This window comes from Pinus tabuliformis, chromosome 9 (assembly GCF_031772625.1).
Source record: "Pinus tabuliformis cultivar Carrire ecotype Pingquan chromosome 9, CPIR1, whole genome shotgun sequence".
In the NCBI taxonomy this organism is placed as follows: Eukaryota; Viridiplantae; Streptophyta; class Pinopsida; order Pinales; family Pinaceae; genus Pinus; species Pinus tabuliformis.
In genome coordinates, this window is record NC_142307.1 from 1,535,187,700 (window position 1) to 1,535,206,456 (window position 18,757).

General features: G+C 34.7%; 1 protein-coding gene across 1 annotated transcript; it reads right to left on the reverse strand.

Moving 5' to 3' along the window:
• Positions 1 to 14,125: 14,125 nt before the first annotated feature.
• Positions 14,126 to 17,113, reverse strand: LOC149154472 (laccase-17-like). The gene is given in 6 exon segments (XM_089445791.1): positions 14,126 to 14,502; positions 14,628 to 15,587; positions 15,702 to 15,830; positions 15,956 to 16,200; positions 16,621 to 16,772; positions 16,973 to 17,113. Coding segments are annotated over 6 exon segments (1,725 nt in total). The 5' UTR covers positions 17,081 to 17,113; the 3' UTR covers positions 14,126 to 14,371.
• Positions 17,114 to 18,757: the final 1,644 nt, after the last annotated feature.

Sequence of the window (18,757 nt, forward strand, 5' to 3'; positions counted from 1 at the left end):
AGATATTCTAAACAATAAAAATCATCATAATTAAAACATATAATCCAACAAACATTAAAATGACTCATAACTTCATTTAACACCATATGGAAATCAAAATTTTTATTTCAAGATATGATGCAAACATCAGTTATATAAATTGTCTTAGACAATTATTCAAAACCACTCATATTTTCTTGCACACCATCAGAATTCACATCTTCAGATGAATGACTCAGATGAAGATGTTTCATATTCTTCTCTTTCATCAATTAGTGCCACATCTGAGTCCACATGCATGCCCACCATTTCAAGTTTCAAAATTCTTTTGGATCTACGACTGGTTTCAGTAGACTCCCATCTCAACATTGTTCCTTCTAGTAACAACCTATTCAGAATCTCTATCGTCTTCAAGTGAAGAGTTCCTCTCTTTGTTAAATTTAAGTCATAAACAAGTTACTATGTCAACGTCCTCCAATTTTAAGAGGTTTGTGCGGTGACGAATTATATTTTTACCCTTTCTTTTTCTCTTTCCGCCCATTTTTTTATCAACTACCATCTCTGGCTTATACACACCATTGAATTGGTGTGTATTTGTGGCATACCAGTGTACTTCAACACCTACAGCATCTTCATTTTATGTAGTGACCTTTATAACCTTAGCAACCCATAATGGATATCCATTGGAATCTCCCTCTGCTAGCACTGTGATCATGAAACCCTCCTTAATATCATGTACTGAACCCCTGTAAAGGTCTTCCATGGCTTCAGGTTGTACACGAGATCTTCTGGAACCAATATACATTGCTCTTTCCTCTGCCTATGAAGAATTATAATACCTTGAGATTGTTGTTTTTCAACAATGTTTCTTTCCTCATGTTCATTTGACACATTTTGTGGCCAAATAAATGGATTTTTCAAAGGTATATCTTCATTTGTTGTTCTTGAAATGATATCACTTTGATTATTGAAAAAAGACTCCCACCAAACTGAATCAACAATATCAAAGTACTCATATGTATATCTAATACATTTTTTAATTTCTTCTAAGCAATCAGAATAATTTATATCTCTATTTTGTCTGCGTGCATTATGAACTTCAGCAACTGATTGTAATAACAATATATTTGATGCAAATATTGGATGATCTGGAATGAACTTCAAAAATGCCAAACCTGATGACGGTGCCCATTTTGTAGTAGTTGAATACTTCTTGCCCCATATTAGTGTTTTCCCATCAATTTTTTTGATACGAAATTGATGTTGGAAGCTAATGTCATTAAGTTGTTCAATGCATTTCTCCTCACCATGTGATCCCAGAATAAACCTTTGCATGTCAACAGTTTCTTCCAACACATCAAAAGTAGGCTCTTGCATGTATGATTTCTTAATACATCCAATTAATGATGGAAATCTCCCAACTTTCTTCCTCCTCAATGTGACTGAAAAATGACTGAACATCTAATCGATATGGTCATAAGTGTGCCCAAAAAGAAGGAAACCAACCTTTACCTTTTGAAAAAATCTCAATTCAACAAGAATGTTTAGATATCCAAAAACAATCTGATTTTTGTTTTCACGACAAGTTTGTCCAATTGTAGATACAAAACCTCAGGAAGATTACCAAACCAATGAGAAAGCACATCATGAATTATGGTTATTGTCAGATTTGCATCATTATGAATATTTGGAGCTGTGAAGTATACCCTTGGAAAAATTTTCCCATTGAAGACCATACAACTGACCAAGTGATACTGAATAAAATTTTCCTCCTGTAAATTTTTGGGTGTGCGAACAAAATGTGGTAGAAGTGTTTTCTTCTGGTCCATACCATCAATTATCAAACCCAAATATTTATTTGGATTATCATAACACTTATTTTGATGCTTTACAACTTTTTCCTTTCACTTGTTTATTGTCTGTGATGCTCTTGAAGTGATTTAACAATGGTATCTACACAACCTAAAAGAAATTCATTAAGAAATATGTTTTCGTAGTTGATGAATATACAATTTTAAAAGTTAAAGTTATGAATGCTTACCTCTTTTTGACCCTTCACGTTTATCCCTTTTTTATTTAAGAGAAGCACATGTACTGCAAATCCTCATCCTTGTCTTCTTAGGAATACAGACATTGTTGAATTATTTCTTCCATATCTTCACAAAATATTGATATGTAATAAATCGATCATGTCCCTCGTCACCTTCTGCATATTCTTTGTATAAGTTGTAGATTTCTCGTCTTGAGAAATTATCTAGAATATGTACTGTCTCTCTATTTTGCATACACTCTCCATGCTTTGAAAAGAAATATTTCATCCATGACATTGCAGTATTTGATAATGGCCCAAATTGTTGTTTATGACGTACTTCTGAATAAAATGTGGGATCCTTTTACAAATTTTCTTGGATTCTTGATAGACAAAAATTACCCATTGAATGAAACATTTTGAAAGCCTTTCTATAGAAATAAAGACCCAATATGATAATCATAACCTGACAATATAGATTGCATGCACCCCACTAAATGTGAATTTTGCATGATTTTATTCATTGACAAATATCTCTTCCTTTTCTCTAATGCAAACTTGAAATCCATATGTTTCAAGCAATACTTTTTACAACATTCACTTGAAATGAGAGCACTGATAGAACTTCTTCTCGTCAGATATTCTGCTCTACCCCTTGTATAACTAGAACATATTGGATTGATATGAAAAGGTTTGCTTCTACTACTCGATACAATATTTCCTAGCAACATCTCCATCATTGGATCATCATTTGCATAAGCATTTTCATCATCATTATGAAGAATGTTATCCTCACTATGATCATCTGTGCTTTTGAAATACTGACTTGGAGGATATTCTTCATCTTTCCCTTCTTTAGTGCTACTCTCACAGTCGTTAGAATTAGGACTAAATGGAAAATTTGACTCGATGTTTATTGGATATTCTTCATCATATGCATTGTCAGTGCTACTCTCATAGTCCATAGGATTAGAACTACGTCGAAAATTTGACTCTTTACTTACTGAAAATTCTTCATCCTGCCCTTCGTCACTGCTGCTCTCATAGTCCTTAGGATTAGGACTAAGTGCTTCATCCTGTCCTTTGTCACTACTTCTCTCATAGTCCTTAGGATTAGGACTAGGTGGAAAATATAACTCTCGATTTATTGGAAATTATTCATCCTGGCCTTCATCACTGCTACTCTCATAGTCCATGGAATTAGGACTAAGTGGAAACCACGACTCTTTATTTATTTGAAAATCTTCATCATGCTCTTCATCACTACTGCTCTCATAGTCCATAGGATTAGGACTAAGTGGACACCGTTGTTAATCTAGGTTGTCATTGATGTCAATATAGCAGTGTTTGTGATGGAAAATTCTTTGATACATGATTACCCATTGATGCCCATTGATCATAATGCTCAAACTTTGATATATGATGATATGATGAGATGGAAGACCCAAGTGGATTGAACAGCAGGAGGTCAATTGAACATCAAATGACGCAGGAGGTCAATTGATCAGCAATTGAACAGCAAATGATGCAGTAGATCCAGTAAAGCAATAGGAGCAAGAAGCCAAAGAATAAGATGAAGAGTTTATCGAAAGACATCAAAGAAACAAGTCACAGGAGCAATAGCTATCAAAAGAGTGGGGGTAGGAAAGTACAGACTTCCTTGATCGTGGCTGAAGTCCCGCACTCAATCCTAGCTGTCGATCTCATAGTCAACCCTTAGATCACGGTCAACTGCGGGGGTTAAGGCCATTATTAATCCATGTGCCAGGCAAAGTCCCACAAACCGTCAATTACGATAAGGCTATGGACCCGCTGAATTTATTAACAACTGTTTATTGAAATATCGCATCCGTCGCATATCGCAAGTCTTGAAGAAATGTAACAATGGTAAACTGCATTGCGATAAGACTTGTGGACCCGACAGACCGCCGATTGCAGTGGAGCTATGGACCCGACAAATCTATTGACGACTGTTTAATATTATATCGCGTCTATTTCATCAGCCATATGAATATCGGTCATGTTACATCGATGATGTTAAGAGTCGCGATTGCGATTGATGACGTGGATGTGGTACCTCATTGGATACGGTCTCTCCTATGAAATCCTTCGTAAATAATGAGTCTATTGTATGAATATTAAAAAAAAATGGCCTCTCTGATATAATTTTAATATACAACATCTATTGTAATTCGGCCTCTCTTCCAAATGAATGTGTCTTTTGAGTATTGGTGAACTCGAAGAGACAGAGGAAGTCGAAGATCAAGCAAGTGAAGAAGGAAGCCGAAAGATTGAGTGAGCGCAGAGGAAGCCGAAGATCAAGTGAACGAAGAAGGTTGAGTGAGCGCAGAGGAAGCTGAAGATCAAGAGAATGAAGAAGGTTGAGTGAGCACAGAGGAAGCTGAATATCAAGCGATCAAAGAAGGAAGTCGAAAGGTCCAGCAGAAGAAGAAAGGAAGCCAAAGTGCGAGCGAAGAAGGAAGTCGAAGGGTCCCGCGGAAGAAGAAGGAAACCGAACGTCAAACATTTTGTTGACTGGGTTATTTATTGAAAAGCTCGTACCTATGTTTTAAAGTGATTTCTGATAACAGTTCAAAAGGACACTCTGGGGATCTAAGAAGATTATCTTAGTATGAACAGGGCAGGGTTATTTTTTAATTGAATGCACAATATGGAACTGTGATAGTCAGTCCTCTGAAGAAGTCATTCTTGAAGCAGTTACTCCTAAAGCCTCACTCTCGAAGCAGTTTATGTGACAGTAAGAACAGAGGGTCGATACAGAGTTTTTTTGAAAAGACATTGAGGCCTAGCACAGATATCTTGTTGATAAGTATCAGCAAATCTTGGAGACATTATTGGATATCCTGATGGCTATTTGAAATCATCATGAGGTAAATTTGCATACTCTGTGTGAGCAATATGAAGAGCTGCGAAGACTCCTTCATATGAAGATAAGTTGTCATTGATGATGTAGCATGGAGACTACAGTGAAGCTGTAGATTGATAGAATTCAGTGAAGAAGATTTTGGGAGCACAGAATTACTACCAAACATATCCAGACAAAATATAGCAGTGGGTTGGAGCCCAGAAGGTTGGTGCCTTGAAGGTTGGAGCCTCAAACAAACAAGGTTGGTGCCTTGACAAGATAGGGTCGGAGCCTTTGGGGTTGGTGCCTCAGAATTGGAAGGATTGGTGTCCTTGGAGTTGGTGCTCCTAAACACAAGGTTGGTGCCTTGAGAAGATAGGGTTGGTGCCCTAGAGATTGGAATCTCAAAAAAGACCAAGTTGGTGATTGGAAACAGATTGGAGCCTTATATATATTGTATTTGATTTATTGTAAAGATTATATTAATAAAAGCATTTATTCCTTTTGTTCATTTTGTGTTCTAAATATAAATTATTTGACTGGTAAAAATAACAATTGAAAAGGAATATTGATTCACCCCCCCAGTATTTCCAATAACCGTGACACTATATTCATTTGAAATTATTCATCATATTCTTCATCAATGATACTCTCATAGTCCATAGGATTAGGACTAAGTGGACACCGTGACACTCTATTCATTTGAAATTCTTCAGCATGTTCTTCATCACTGCTACACTCATAGTCCATAGGATTAGGATTAAGTGGACACTGTGACACTCTATTCATTTGAAATTCTTCATTGTGCTCTTCATCACTGTTGCTCTCATAGGCCATAGGATTAGGACTAAGTGGACACCATGACACTCTATTCATTTGAAATTCTTCATCATGCTCTTCATCGTTGATGCTCTCATAGTCCATAGCATTAAGACTAAGTGGAAACTATGACTCTTTATTTATTTGAAATTCTTCATCATTTCTTTCATTAGTTCTACTCTCATTATCCTCAGGATCAGGACTAAGTGGAAGATTTGACTCTCTATTCATCAATATGAATAGAGTTGTTACGCGACAAAGATGTTGATGCTTCACAAAGCGAAACTTCACTATCAGAAGACTCCATGCCTTTCGAACAAACTAGGCTGAATGATACAAATGCACTCTCTCCTAATGATAATATATAGCTTAAAAAAATGAAAATTTCCCTCCAAAGTTTCCCTCCATAAAATTTCGCTAAAATTTTTCCCTCCAAAAATTTTGTTTTATGTATTTTCCTCCATAATTTTCTTCTACAATTTATTGAAAATTTTTAATTAAATTTTTCTTATGAAATAAATATTTTAAACTAAATCTTTAAATCAAAATTGTAAACTAAATCTTTTACCTAAATTAAGTTTTTACTTAAACTATATAACATTTACTAGACAATTGAATATTTCTTAATTTTTATTACATCTTCTAAAACAAATTAATCCCACATTTGCCATGTGTAAAACAATTTTGTAATGTTCGCTTTATCATAATTTACTATATCGCCATAACAAGAATTATATGTTAAAATATTTATAAAAAAGATTAATCCCACATTCACCGTGCGATAAAACAATTCTGTAATGTTCGTTTTATCATAGTTCCCTATATTGCCATAACAAAATTTACATGTTAAAGTTTTTATAAAAACAAATTAGTCCCACATTAACCATGTGGTAAAAAAATTCTATAATTTCCGACATAACATAAATTTCATTATCACTATTTCTCACATCACGTCAAGGTTTTTGAGGTTCGTTAAAAGACTTGGAGCGAATTTGTAGAGTAGATATATTGTTATCAACAACATATTCAACGGAAGATTGTCGCATTTGAAAGGTTAGTTTCCCTTTTTTGTGTGCAAGTTTTAAAATTCATTAGGTTTAATGAAATTTAAATTTTTTTTAGAAATTAAAAATTTAGATGAGACAGATTTACCCACTCCGTCCGCAGTGCGCGTGGTGGGCCCGATCGTGCTTGTCGGCGGCCCAACGGGCCCATGGGGAAGGGGTAGCGGCGCTGGCACCCAGTCGCCCGCCCCACCCCGGCGGGCAGTTGGGCCACTGGGGTGGGGCGAGGAGTTGGGCGGCCAGCTGCCATGCCCCACCTCGAAGGCCCAGCGGCCTACTACCCCAGTCAGTCGTTGGGGTGGGGCGGGAGAGAGTTGTACGGTTAGGGTTGTCAAGGTGGCTCGAGAGGGGGTTCCACGATTGGGACCGCCAGGGTGGCACGGGAGGAGGCTGCACAGTTGGGGCCATCGAGGTAGGGCGACGGGAGGCTGCATTTTTTTAATTTCTTATTTTTTTTATTTTTTTTTAAATGGTTATGTTTAAAAAAAAAATTATCGTTTTGTTTGTTAATTTAACCTATTATTTTTTGTAATTTACTATATATATATATATATATGTATTTTTTTGCAGGAAAATGGCATCAAAGAATATTTCTGTGAATCTTTCTGGACCAAAGACTGCTAAAATTAAAGGTGGATCCTCAAAAAGCACTATTGAATGAACCAAACCTGAGCTGATAGCTACAAATCTATCAAGTGCCTCAAACGATAAGAAGACGATTTCATACTAGAAGAAATCAAAAGAAGTGAAACTTCCAGAAAATGTATGGTATGTGAAAGAAAGAGAAGGCGAAAATGTGCAGATATATCTATATGTTGATATCCCTAACGATAGTGGAATTTATGAGGTGCTGAGAAAGGTCATAGACATGTGTTTGATACCGGACACTGAAGTTGTTTATATACTTACAAAACCACCCAAGTCACATGACAGGATTAAATATCAGTTATCATATTCATTGTATGACACGAGAGAGGTATCTACAAAGTTGTCTAAACAAATCGTAAATGAGATTGCACAAGATATTGTAAGTATTGTTATTTATATTTGTGTTTTGCATTATTGTAACTGTCTCATTATATTTTTATAACTTAGTTTTTATTGACATATGATATTTTGTTTTACAGAATTTTGTTGAAAGTCTTTCAATTATGTTAGGAGGCATTCATTTCATAGAGCGAGATATTATGAATGTTGTTAGCAGTTTCTACTCAGGGTCAAAAGAAGATATGGAAAACAAGCAAAAAGTAGTAATTCCTGATGCTACAAAACTATATCCAAGGGATCAAAAAAAAAAATGCTTCTAGTGGATAAATCTAGCAAAGGTAGACATGTTACTTTTGAAGATGAGGAAGTTGAAAATGACACTGAAGAATATGTTGTCGTTACTGAGGATGACAATGGAACTGATGTTAAAAATTAGAAGAGCCATAAAAGACGAAATGTAACAATGCCCAGGAATGTCTATGTTCTAGTTAATGATGAGAATGTTAGGAGGAAGAAGAATAAAGTTGAACATTCTCAAGTAGTCATTACCAACAGTGAATATCCTAGTGAAACTTCAAAAGAAAGCATGGAAATCATTACACCATGAGCTGATTTAGAGGATGACATTATTAAAACAAAACAAAATGTCATTCGACAGAACTTGACAAAGAGAAACTTAATTAAGGGTGGTCGTACATTTCAACTTAATGCGAGACAAGTCTATAAGGCAAGTTAAGGACAATGTAAATATCAAATCAGAAAGCCACACCACCTGCATGTACACAACTTGAAGACATTTATGAGGTACAATCCATATGCTCATGTGGTTAATTATGTGCTTCTTGTTGATCCAGTTCAAGTTCCCAACAAAGAAGCATTTGATAAGTCAAAATGTTTTGAATACAATTATTATGTGCTAGGGAGGAACCATTATGTAGAAGCTCACAGGCAATTGATAGAGGAATATCCCAATAACCCACGTTTTGAAACAAGAAAATGTATCATTTATGCTGGTTTATCAGATACATAAGCAAAGTTATTGGCATGGTGTCATAATTCAGATAATGAATATCAGATGTCTATGACTTTCATCCAAAGGGTTAGATTTATTCATAGTGAATTTGAAGAAAAATGTGGTGGGGATAAGATAAATGTTACTGTAGATTTCCGAAAGGAATGTTGTATGGAAATAGCCTATCAAATTGAGGAGAAAATCAATTCAAAAGGTGGCATAGTAAATACTCATATATTTAGAGGTATTGATAACATTTTCCAGTTGGCATTTAGAACTGGAGAGATATGGAAACTGATTAATGAGATTTTTAGCATGTGGGATAACATTAGCATTAAAAACGAGAAGGTCAAAGAGTCTAAACCATTGATATGTAGCAACAATAAATCAGGTCCTGAAATGAAGCAGCTTCCAGAAGATATGACTATCACACCTTAAAGAGCAATGCAAGGAGTGAAGGATGAAAAACTTGTCAAAGCAATATTATGCCATTTGAAGTCAGGGGAATCATCATTGGAGGAAATGTTTAAGGAATTTTAAAAGTAAGTTTGTTGAATTATTTTTACTTATTTCTAGATTATAATTTTATTTTAAATATAACATATTGTTCTTGGTAGTATTTGTTATACATATCATTATATTAACATTTTTTTACTTTATCTATTCAATCACAGAGTTTACATGAAAATACAAAAATAAATGGTTAAATTGTTGAATGAAGATAGTTGGGATGATATTGTACGCAACTATCCAAATTCAAGTTCTACATCAACACTAAAAGATTTTTATCTTGCATTTAAAAATGTATGTTGATTTATACATTCATTTTTATTCATCTGTATGCTATTTTTATTTTATAACTTATACATATATTTGTTTTTTTATTAAAGATAAGGAATGATGCAAATAGAGCACCAGATAGTTTCAGAACCTTTATTGAAAAAATTAAGATCGAAAGACTGAAGAAGCAGTGTCTTAAGAATGTTGAACTTGATCCAACTCTTACTCATTTTATTTGGAATGGGCTTGACACTATTCAATAACAAGTAATACAAGACGATTATGAATACATTTTTAAACTCATATCTAAAAGGGATTATTCCCTAGTTATTGCAAATATTCCTCATGGTTTCAATATACCAAACATTGACTATGATAGTGAACCTTATACTTATCAAGCTTTTAGTAAAGTGGTTGCGGGATTTGTAGAAGTCACATCATCACTGTATTAGAGATTTGTAACATTTCATTCAGACACACAATTGGCAATGTTATTGTCAAGCTTCAAGGAGAAAACAAACTCAAGAATGCAGCTTACATGGTAAGATGTTGAAAATGTATGTTTGATTAATGTTAAAAAATTCATTTATGTACAAGTTAATTAAAATTTTACTATTTCATGTTACAGGAAAAATTCAAAGCTTATTAACCATGAAGATCAACCATTTATAAATGGTTTTGAGTTCATCCATATTGATAGTTGGGCAAAAGATGATAGCTATATGTTTATGCTTTTTAATCGAGTAGATGGAAAGAGTCATAGCCAAGTACTAGTTTATGATGTTGTTATGAAAAAACTAACATATGAAGACAAAAAAAAAAATGAGAGATAATTAACATTTATCAAAAAAATCAAATGAAGGAGATTGGGTTCTGAATTTATTTTCTAGCTCAGGTAAGTCTTATTATATAGAATTGAATTGCAATATCTTATTTCTTAATTTATATGTCATTATACTAATTTACTTCATTATTTCTTTTGTGCTTGATAATTAGGTACAACACTAACATGTTGCCTACAAAAAGGAAGAAATTGCATTGTCATTGAAAAAGATCCAATACAGTGCAAATTTATTCAGCGAAGAATTAATTCTCTTCAATTTCTTCTAGATGCAATGCAAGAAATTGGGTTGAAGAAAGGGGATTTTAGTGAAACACATGTGGCAAAAAAGGCAAAGGAACCTCAACCACCATTACATGGAATGATTGGAAAGGCATACATTGAAAGATTCGCAGACATCATAGATCCATTATAAGAGGAAAATGAGCAAAATGAAGCAGAAAATATTGTGGGAGAAGACAAAGATGAAACTCTAGAGAATGAAGAGTTTGTATTACGTGATATTGTTGATTAAATTTAAGTTATGCTTGGAAATCAAGCTCATTTTTTGTAACTATTAATTAGTTATACTTGTAATGTTTTTTACTTTGACATTTTATGAGAAGAATAAGCATTCAATTAATGTTGTTATGTTCAACATTTGTATTATGTGATTTTCGCTTTAATTTTTATGTGACTCATTATTTTTTGAAAAAAAACAGTGATTATTATTATTTTTTGACATGAAATTCAAAAAAAAAAAAAAAAAAAACTAACTATTATTTAACCATTTTTTGTTAAATTTTTCCTATAGAAACTGTGATTTTGACATGTCATTTCTAGCAAAAAAATTATCAAAAATTTGTAAATTTTTAGTTATGTGTATGTTAAAAATGGTTATTTTTATGTCAATTGTTAAAAATTATTGTTTTTTAGAGACAATTATTTGATTTTCATTGAAAAATTAATTAACGATATACAAATATGTAAAATATCGAAACTTTAAAATATCAACCTTCTTCTTTAACTATGCAAAAGAATAAAAACCTCACTACAAAAAAAAACAACAACAACAACAAAATATGAAAAAGAAGACCACTTCAAAAATTGTTAAATTTAGAAAATAATTATTCACATTTAATACATTAGAAAATTTAAACTCAAAAAACAAGTCTTTTAAAATAAGGGCCTGATGCAAAATCAACACTTTTTAAAATCAGCGTGCAAATCACTAACATTCTAAAAACTAATGTACATAAAAAAAATTAAAGTGTCAAAAACTATGCTAAAAAAATATGTGTATTCTGCATCACCACTTTTCAAAATCGGGTCACTTTTTCGCTACCTCTACAAAATGGGTAATCGTATTAGTTATCATTTCAAAGTTTACATTGTTCACAAAAATCACAGTCAAATGAAGTCAAACAATACCTGGTCAATGCTAGTCAAAGCTGGATGCAATTCCGTCAACGCAGAGAACAAAAATGCCCAGTCAAACCTTCGCACATGTGGAGAAGAACAGGTTGTCTGTGATTTGTACGACTCAATCAGATGAAGAGAGAAAATGGAATGTTGAGTTGTGAACGTCCAAATGAGGAAAAGGCCTCTTCTATTTATACACAATGTTGAGAATGAAGAGACATGTTTGTTGGGCTTCATGAGCCTACATTAGACTTCTTTCTGACCTTGACAATTTGTCCATAGAAAAAAAAATTAAAAAAAATAAAAAAATTCATAAATCCATTTCTACTTGTCAGAATGAGATGATCTTTAGATCAATCCTGCACCTCTCGGAAAGAGGAATCCAATAAAAATATCATCTCTGTCATATGAGTTTTCCAAGGTGGATTTTGGCCCTAGTTTCTAATTTTAACACTAAGTCTAACTTAAAAAAGCACATTAATTAATTTAATTAATTAATGTTAGCTAATAGAGCAAATTTCTAAGAATAAATATTTAATTGTTTAAGTGACTTAAATCTAATCTCATCTAAGTGGGTTAAGATTTAATATTATCTGTCTATCACTTTGAGGATTGAGGGTTAGGGATTTTGCTCAATTAGGAATTACAAAAAGATTCTAAGGGAGAGAATGAAGACAATAAATTAAGGAGATTACAGCAGATTGTATGAGTTCATTGTAGGTTTGAGAGGTTGAAGACAACAATGATTATCGTACAGTTGAACTTAAAAAATGTTACCTACTCAAGTTGTAGATGAGTAATATTTACAGCTCCTTTCCGTTTCTGAAAATTCAAAATAAGGTTTTCATGTGTAGAGTTAGATTGGATAGGTATTTTTTTTTTTTTTCTTATGGACTTATAAAATATTATCAATTTTAAAATCAGTACATGCATATATATAATGACCATCATTTGATTGGAGAAATAGTCGAATTACTGTGAAAAGTAAAAAATGGCACATGTATGTTTTAGTGATTAAATATGATTTTTATTCTATTGAATCAAGGTCTTTCATATTTTTATGTTGAGTTTTGATTGTATTGAATCAAAATTTTTATTTTTATTTTAATAAGATTAAAGTTGTTGATTTTTTATTAAAATTAATTAACGATTAAAGTTGTTGATTTTTTATTAAAATTAATGTACTTGATTATATAGATCAAATACTTTTATATTTCTGGAGAGATGGTTTTGGTACAGTTGATTTTTCATTAGAATTTATGACCGGGATCATATTGGATCAACATTCTTAACATTTATTAAGAGTTGGCTTTGGTCCACTTTAATCACATAGTACCTAATTATTTAAAAAAGTGAAGGGATTTGATTTGATGCGATCAAGGTCATTAGTTTTAATGAAAAATCAACAGCCTTGATCACATTGGACCAAAGCCATCTATTCGAAAATGTCATTGATTTTTCATAAAAACCAAATTCTTTGATCACATGAGATTAAAACTAACCCTTCTTTGATATGGTGCGATGAATTGATTTTAATGAAACAAAATGTGAATAGTGTTGGTTGGATGTGATCAAGCCTGCTAATTGTTTATAAATCAATGGCTTTAATCAAAACCATTAATATGCATTTAAATCTTCATTAACTTTGATATTATTTCTAAAATTTAGACAGAATTTGTAAAACAAATTTTAATTGAAATCTTTTATTTTAATCTTGATTAACTTCTGTATTATTGATCAAATTTGACTAAATTTGTAAAATAATGTTTAAATAAAATATTTTATTTTAATTGATTGTGATAAGTGGATTTAAATTTTAAAATTTGTGAAACACTAGACATTATTTCTTAGAGGCTTAGTTAATGTTGCTTTGTTACTTTGTTTTGTTAAGAATTTCCATTTTTGTTAAAAAAATTCTCTCAATTTCTCCGCCCCCAATTTTTTAATTTTAAACTTTTTAAATTTATCTTTAATAAATTTAATAAATTTTCACAATTTAAAAAAAAATCTTTTAATACATCATAATAAATAAATTAATTAATTTTCCCCTGTTAAAAAATAAACAAATGACAACCTCAAAACTGAGACAGAAATGTGTACAATTATTATAAAGTTATTGATTTCTTCCTTCTTTTTTTCTTCTTTTATTTATGAAAATTCTCCGTTTTATATTAAACACTATTTTGTATCCTTTTAACCCTGTAATAAATTATATTAGTTTTATAAAAATAAATATTAAACATCATGGGAGTACTTCTGATAAGAAAGCCATACAATTTTTTTATATGATGGTGACAGTTACCATCAGATTTCAACCTTGCTGACGGGTGATTGTGGTTAACAAAACTGATGTGCACAGAAATTTAGAAAAATATCAGGTTTACATAATTCTGTCCACAAGCATGACACGACATATATCGATGCTTGGAACCGTGAAAATGGGAAAGTCGAAGAACAAAATCGGTATTATCATTGTAAGTCATCAAGTCAATATCGACGAAGTGGAAGACAACATCAATGGTGTTGAAACGCGGTGTACTCATAGTATTTTGAGCTGTGAATGAAGCATCTGTGGTGTATTGATGATGATGAGCTAGCAGGCTGGAAGATCCGTGGGAGGGGGAGGCAGAGCTTGATTTGGGGCATTTCCATCCAGCACAACCCATGCCATTTTCAATCCCCAGCTGGTGTGGACCTCCAAGTGACAATGCATGAACCAAACGCCTGCAAAAGTGACGCGATAATTATCAAAATCAAATCGATATGACCAAAAGAATATTATTTCTTACATCTATATAACCATGATTTTAACACAGGGGAATGGATTGGATAAATGTAAAAAATATTACCTGGGTTGTCTGCTCAGAATCGAATAGCGACCCAACCTCCACTAGGAACTCCAACGGTGTTTCGCTGGGGAGGATCCACCAGATTGAAGTGTTTAGGGTCAGCGCGTGGATTGTAGTTCCCCGTGCCCTGCCCAACTACGAAGAAATCGTATCCATGAAGATGGAGGGGATGGCTCTCTGGCCCAACCAGACTTGTATCCTGCAGAACCACTTGTATGGTGGCGTTGAAGGGAACCACTTTGAGCCTCGTGTCGTTCAGAGTCCGCGTATTGTTGGGTGGAGTGCCAGTGTAATTAAACGGAATTGGTGGATTGTCTGGGAAATTCAACTTGTATACTCCTTTTGCCTTACCAAAGTAGTGGGCTTGAAGAAGCGCAGTGGAAGGGAGAACGAAGGATATATTGTTAATGGAGGCTGCGAATTTGGTTCCATTGGGACCTTGGCATTTTTGCCCCTTGGGACATGGATTCAATCCCAAACCAACCGTGAAGAAGAAGTGCTTATCAACGCTCTGAGGAACAGCTGCTGGAAACTGTGGTGTGGCCAAGCTTCTTAGCTTCTGGCTAAACTTGGTAGCAAATAAGGTATCGTTTAGAGCTGGAAGCGTTGGCTTAAAGGTGAGAGCTGGAGAGGACGAATTTGAAACCTGCGCGTACTCTAAGATGCCGGCCGTGGTTGAGTTATCAAAGGTTCCACTACCTGTAACATAAGGCCGCGCCGCCATTAGAAATCTGGTGTTCAATGGCGGCGGAGTGGATTTAGCTTTCAAGAGCACGTTCGTGGTTTGGCCAGGAGAGATGAGAATTGCTTTCGTTTGGAAAGGCTTCACATACAGAGCGTCGATTTCCACCACGGTCATCGTGTGATTGGCGATTGCAAAGAAGAGTTCATCATTGAGAGCAGCATTGATTATACGGAGAAGATATGTTTTTCCCGGGATCACTTTCAGCTTGAATGTATCTGCGCCATGCGTCAATATGAATATATCACAATACACCAGAATTATATCCATCGAGATATGATTATGTATATATAATCTTAGGATCTAATTGAAGGTCGAAGTTGATAACATACCTTTCGTGGAGCAGTTATAGAAAGGCCCAGGGAGCCCATTTATGGTATATGCGTCAGACACATTCGGCCCGCCACCATTTTGCATTGCTTCATTGATAACATTCTCCGTGTTTGCATTCCACCATTCTCCTGCAAATTCCAATTAATTCGAGAGCTAATTTATACATAATTAGACTGTAAATTCTGAACAACGCACAATTCTAATTACAACATGATTATGATGCAAGAATATTGGTGATTAATTAATTCAGTACCGAAGAGAATGGGTGATTCTTGGTGTGGTTTGGGGAATGGATACGTAGCGTGCTTCTTGGGGTGGATTATAATAGGTCCATACAAGGTAGCACGCAACCAAGAAATGTGTGCATGCCACCACAGCGTTCCTCTCTGCCCCGTGATGGTGAAATTGTAAATGTAACTCTGTCCAGTTTGAATGGGGCACTGGGTCACGTACGCGGGACCATCGGCCCATGCAGATCTTATCTGACGAATCCCATGCCTGAGGAATGCGTAGAAACCGTTACATAGCATGCGGAGGTAGCATATAATTAAAACGTAAATTATAAATTCGCCGCAAAAAAGAGCAGTGGTCTATAAAGCGATTTTTTGAAAGCTTTTCGGCTGGTTTTTCCGGTCGAAATTCGGCAGGAATTTATTGGAATCGCAAGTTTGATAGCTAGTTTCTGCACAACGAAAGCTTCCCAGAGATTTTCCAGGATGCTGAATCCAAATATGCAGTTAAAAAACCATTTTAACTGCAACAAATCAAGATTTAACCTCAATTTCTTCCGCCGGATTCCGTCACCGAAATCTCCAAAAAGTCACATTATAGACAACTCCCAAAAAATATGATGCCCTGATATATCAGTCAGAAGAGAAAAACAGCTAAAGAAGTTCGCCAATGAATTATTAGACATACCAATGAATTGTAACGTTGTCTTTCACATGATTTGTGACATTAATTACCACTCGATCTCCTTCGCGAGCAATTATAGCTGGTCCTGGATATTGCCCATTGACGGTTATCAGAGGTTTCGTATGGCAGAGGCGAGTTATATTCTTCAGCCGGATCTGGAAATATAATTAACAAATTAGACGAATTAATTCATCATCTTGCAGTGAAATCTCTATGAAAATTGGATCATAACTTCTCTAAATTTAATATTTAACTTATAATATCCGGCATATAACTCATAGTTATAAGGCATCCTGTTCTGCATATAATGGCAAAGTTAATCAGAAAGCACATTGATAAAATGTATATGACCCACATGGAAATGATAGTGTCTCGTCTCCCCGGAAACATAATGAGCTAAAAAGGAGAATGCCAAAAGTTGGAAGAGCACGCCTTTCCATATCTTTGAAGTGCGTATTGCCATGATATTCGACCCTCGTCCTAGCAGACAAGACACAAAAAATAATATTTTGTAGTCTGTACAGACAGAGAGTTCAGAGAATCTATACTCCTGCGCATACAGTCTGACCAGCCTAAGTGTTGATGCTGTGATCTGATCTTTCTAGATTTGCTATTCTGTGTACTTAAATAAAAACAGAGAAAATTGGTTGTGACGTCTAGTTTTAGTTAGGTTGCTAGTTGGTAAGATTTGTTAACGTTAATGGCTGCGTTAATTTCTTTTCTTCTTTATGATTACAGTATTGGTTGATAGTTAGGCTACTGGGCCCATTGAAGCCAAAAAAAATATTGAGTGGCAACAAAGAAACCAGGTAAATTAGTGAAATCCATGATCTCCAAGAGTCAATATGCAGACAAAGACACCAACTTAACGATCCCCATCTATGTAAGCATGCTTTAATGGCTTGTGTCGGTGTACCAGCTGAAGCTCCCCATCGTTTAATTTCCTTCTTTATCCCTTTAATCCCAAGCAACCAACCCGGGGTTAACACAGCCGTCCTTAATTCTATTTTACGTAAACAGTTGACGATTTTGGCAGAGACGAATTAGCCGTTATTATTTATCATGCTAAGCTGGTTCTGTTTCTTCAACTTGTCCTGACGATAAACCACACTAGTTGGTTTGAAACGGTCGACAAATGTTTGTCTACATGTGATTTACGCTGAAATTATTCTTTCAACAAATAATTTTATCACAATTCTGTTGCGTATATCAATGAACAGTATTAATTCATTCTTCCAAGTTCCATCTGTCCACCTGAATCTACTTCCTGCCGCACCTGATAACTGGATGAAGTTTAGAGACATCACTAAACAATCAATTTTGGAATAGTAAACAAAAAATAGAATGGTATGCTGTTGTTAGCGAAAGGATGTAACTAGACCACATGATGGGGATAGCACACCAACCATATCAAGGGAGTAGGTGGTGAAGGTTAGATTTGATTTATTAACTAGTCGTAAGTAGATAAATGCGCTTATTCATTGGTCATCACAATCATCGACAGAAAAGTTCAACGAGTTGCACAAAGTTCAATGAGTTCACCGGCACTCAACTTGGATGACTTTCCTTCGGGTGAATTTAGGGGAGGGAGGCCAATAGTTGCGTGGCCTTCCTACGTGGACATAAAGCTAAACCTGGCTGGGCGAATAAGCTCTATGATAGGATGCCATCTCGCTTCGCCACTTGTTTCACGTCATGCAACCCACTTTTGTGTCTTTGCACCGTTTAGGGTCCCTGCATGGGTCACTTCTGGAGGTTGTTTGCCTCCTGTTCATTGTTGCTCAAGCCCGAAACCTCTTCATTTTGCTATGTATGTTCTTGTGTGTGAGGTGTTTATTTATGGTGTATTTGGTCTCTGTTTCTCGCAGGTAATGACATGTTGTTCAGCCGTAGAGTTGTGTTGTTTAGCTACACAAGTGTGTTGTTCTGGCACAGAGGTGGAGGTGGGTTGTGGTGGGTTGTGAGCACAATGAAGGGTTTCGGTTTTTGGGTGGCACGACGTTATTGCAAGTTGGTCGAGTCATGTATTTTGGCACGTGGTAAGGAGCTGTGAGGATTTCAAGAGATGCAGGAGTGGGAGGAGATTGTTGCTATTGAAAATTTTCTAAATATTTCCAGGTTTATTTGTGTTGTAATTTTT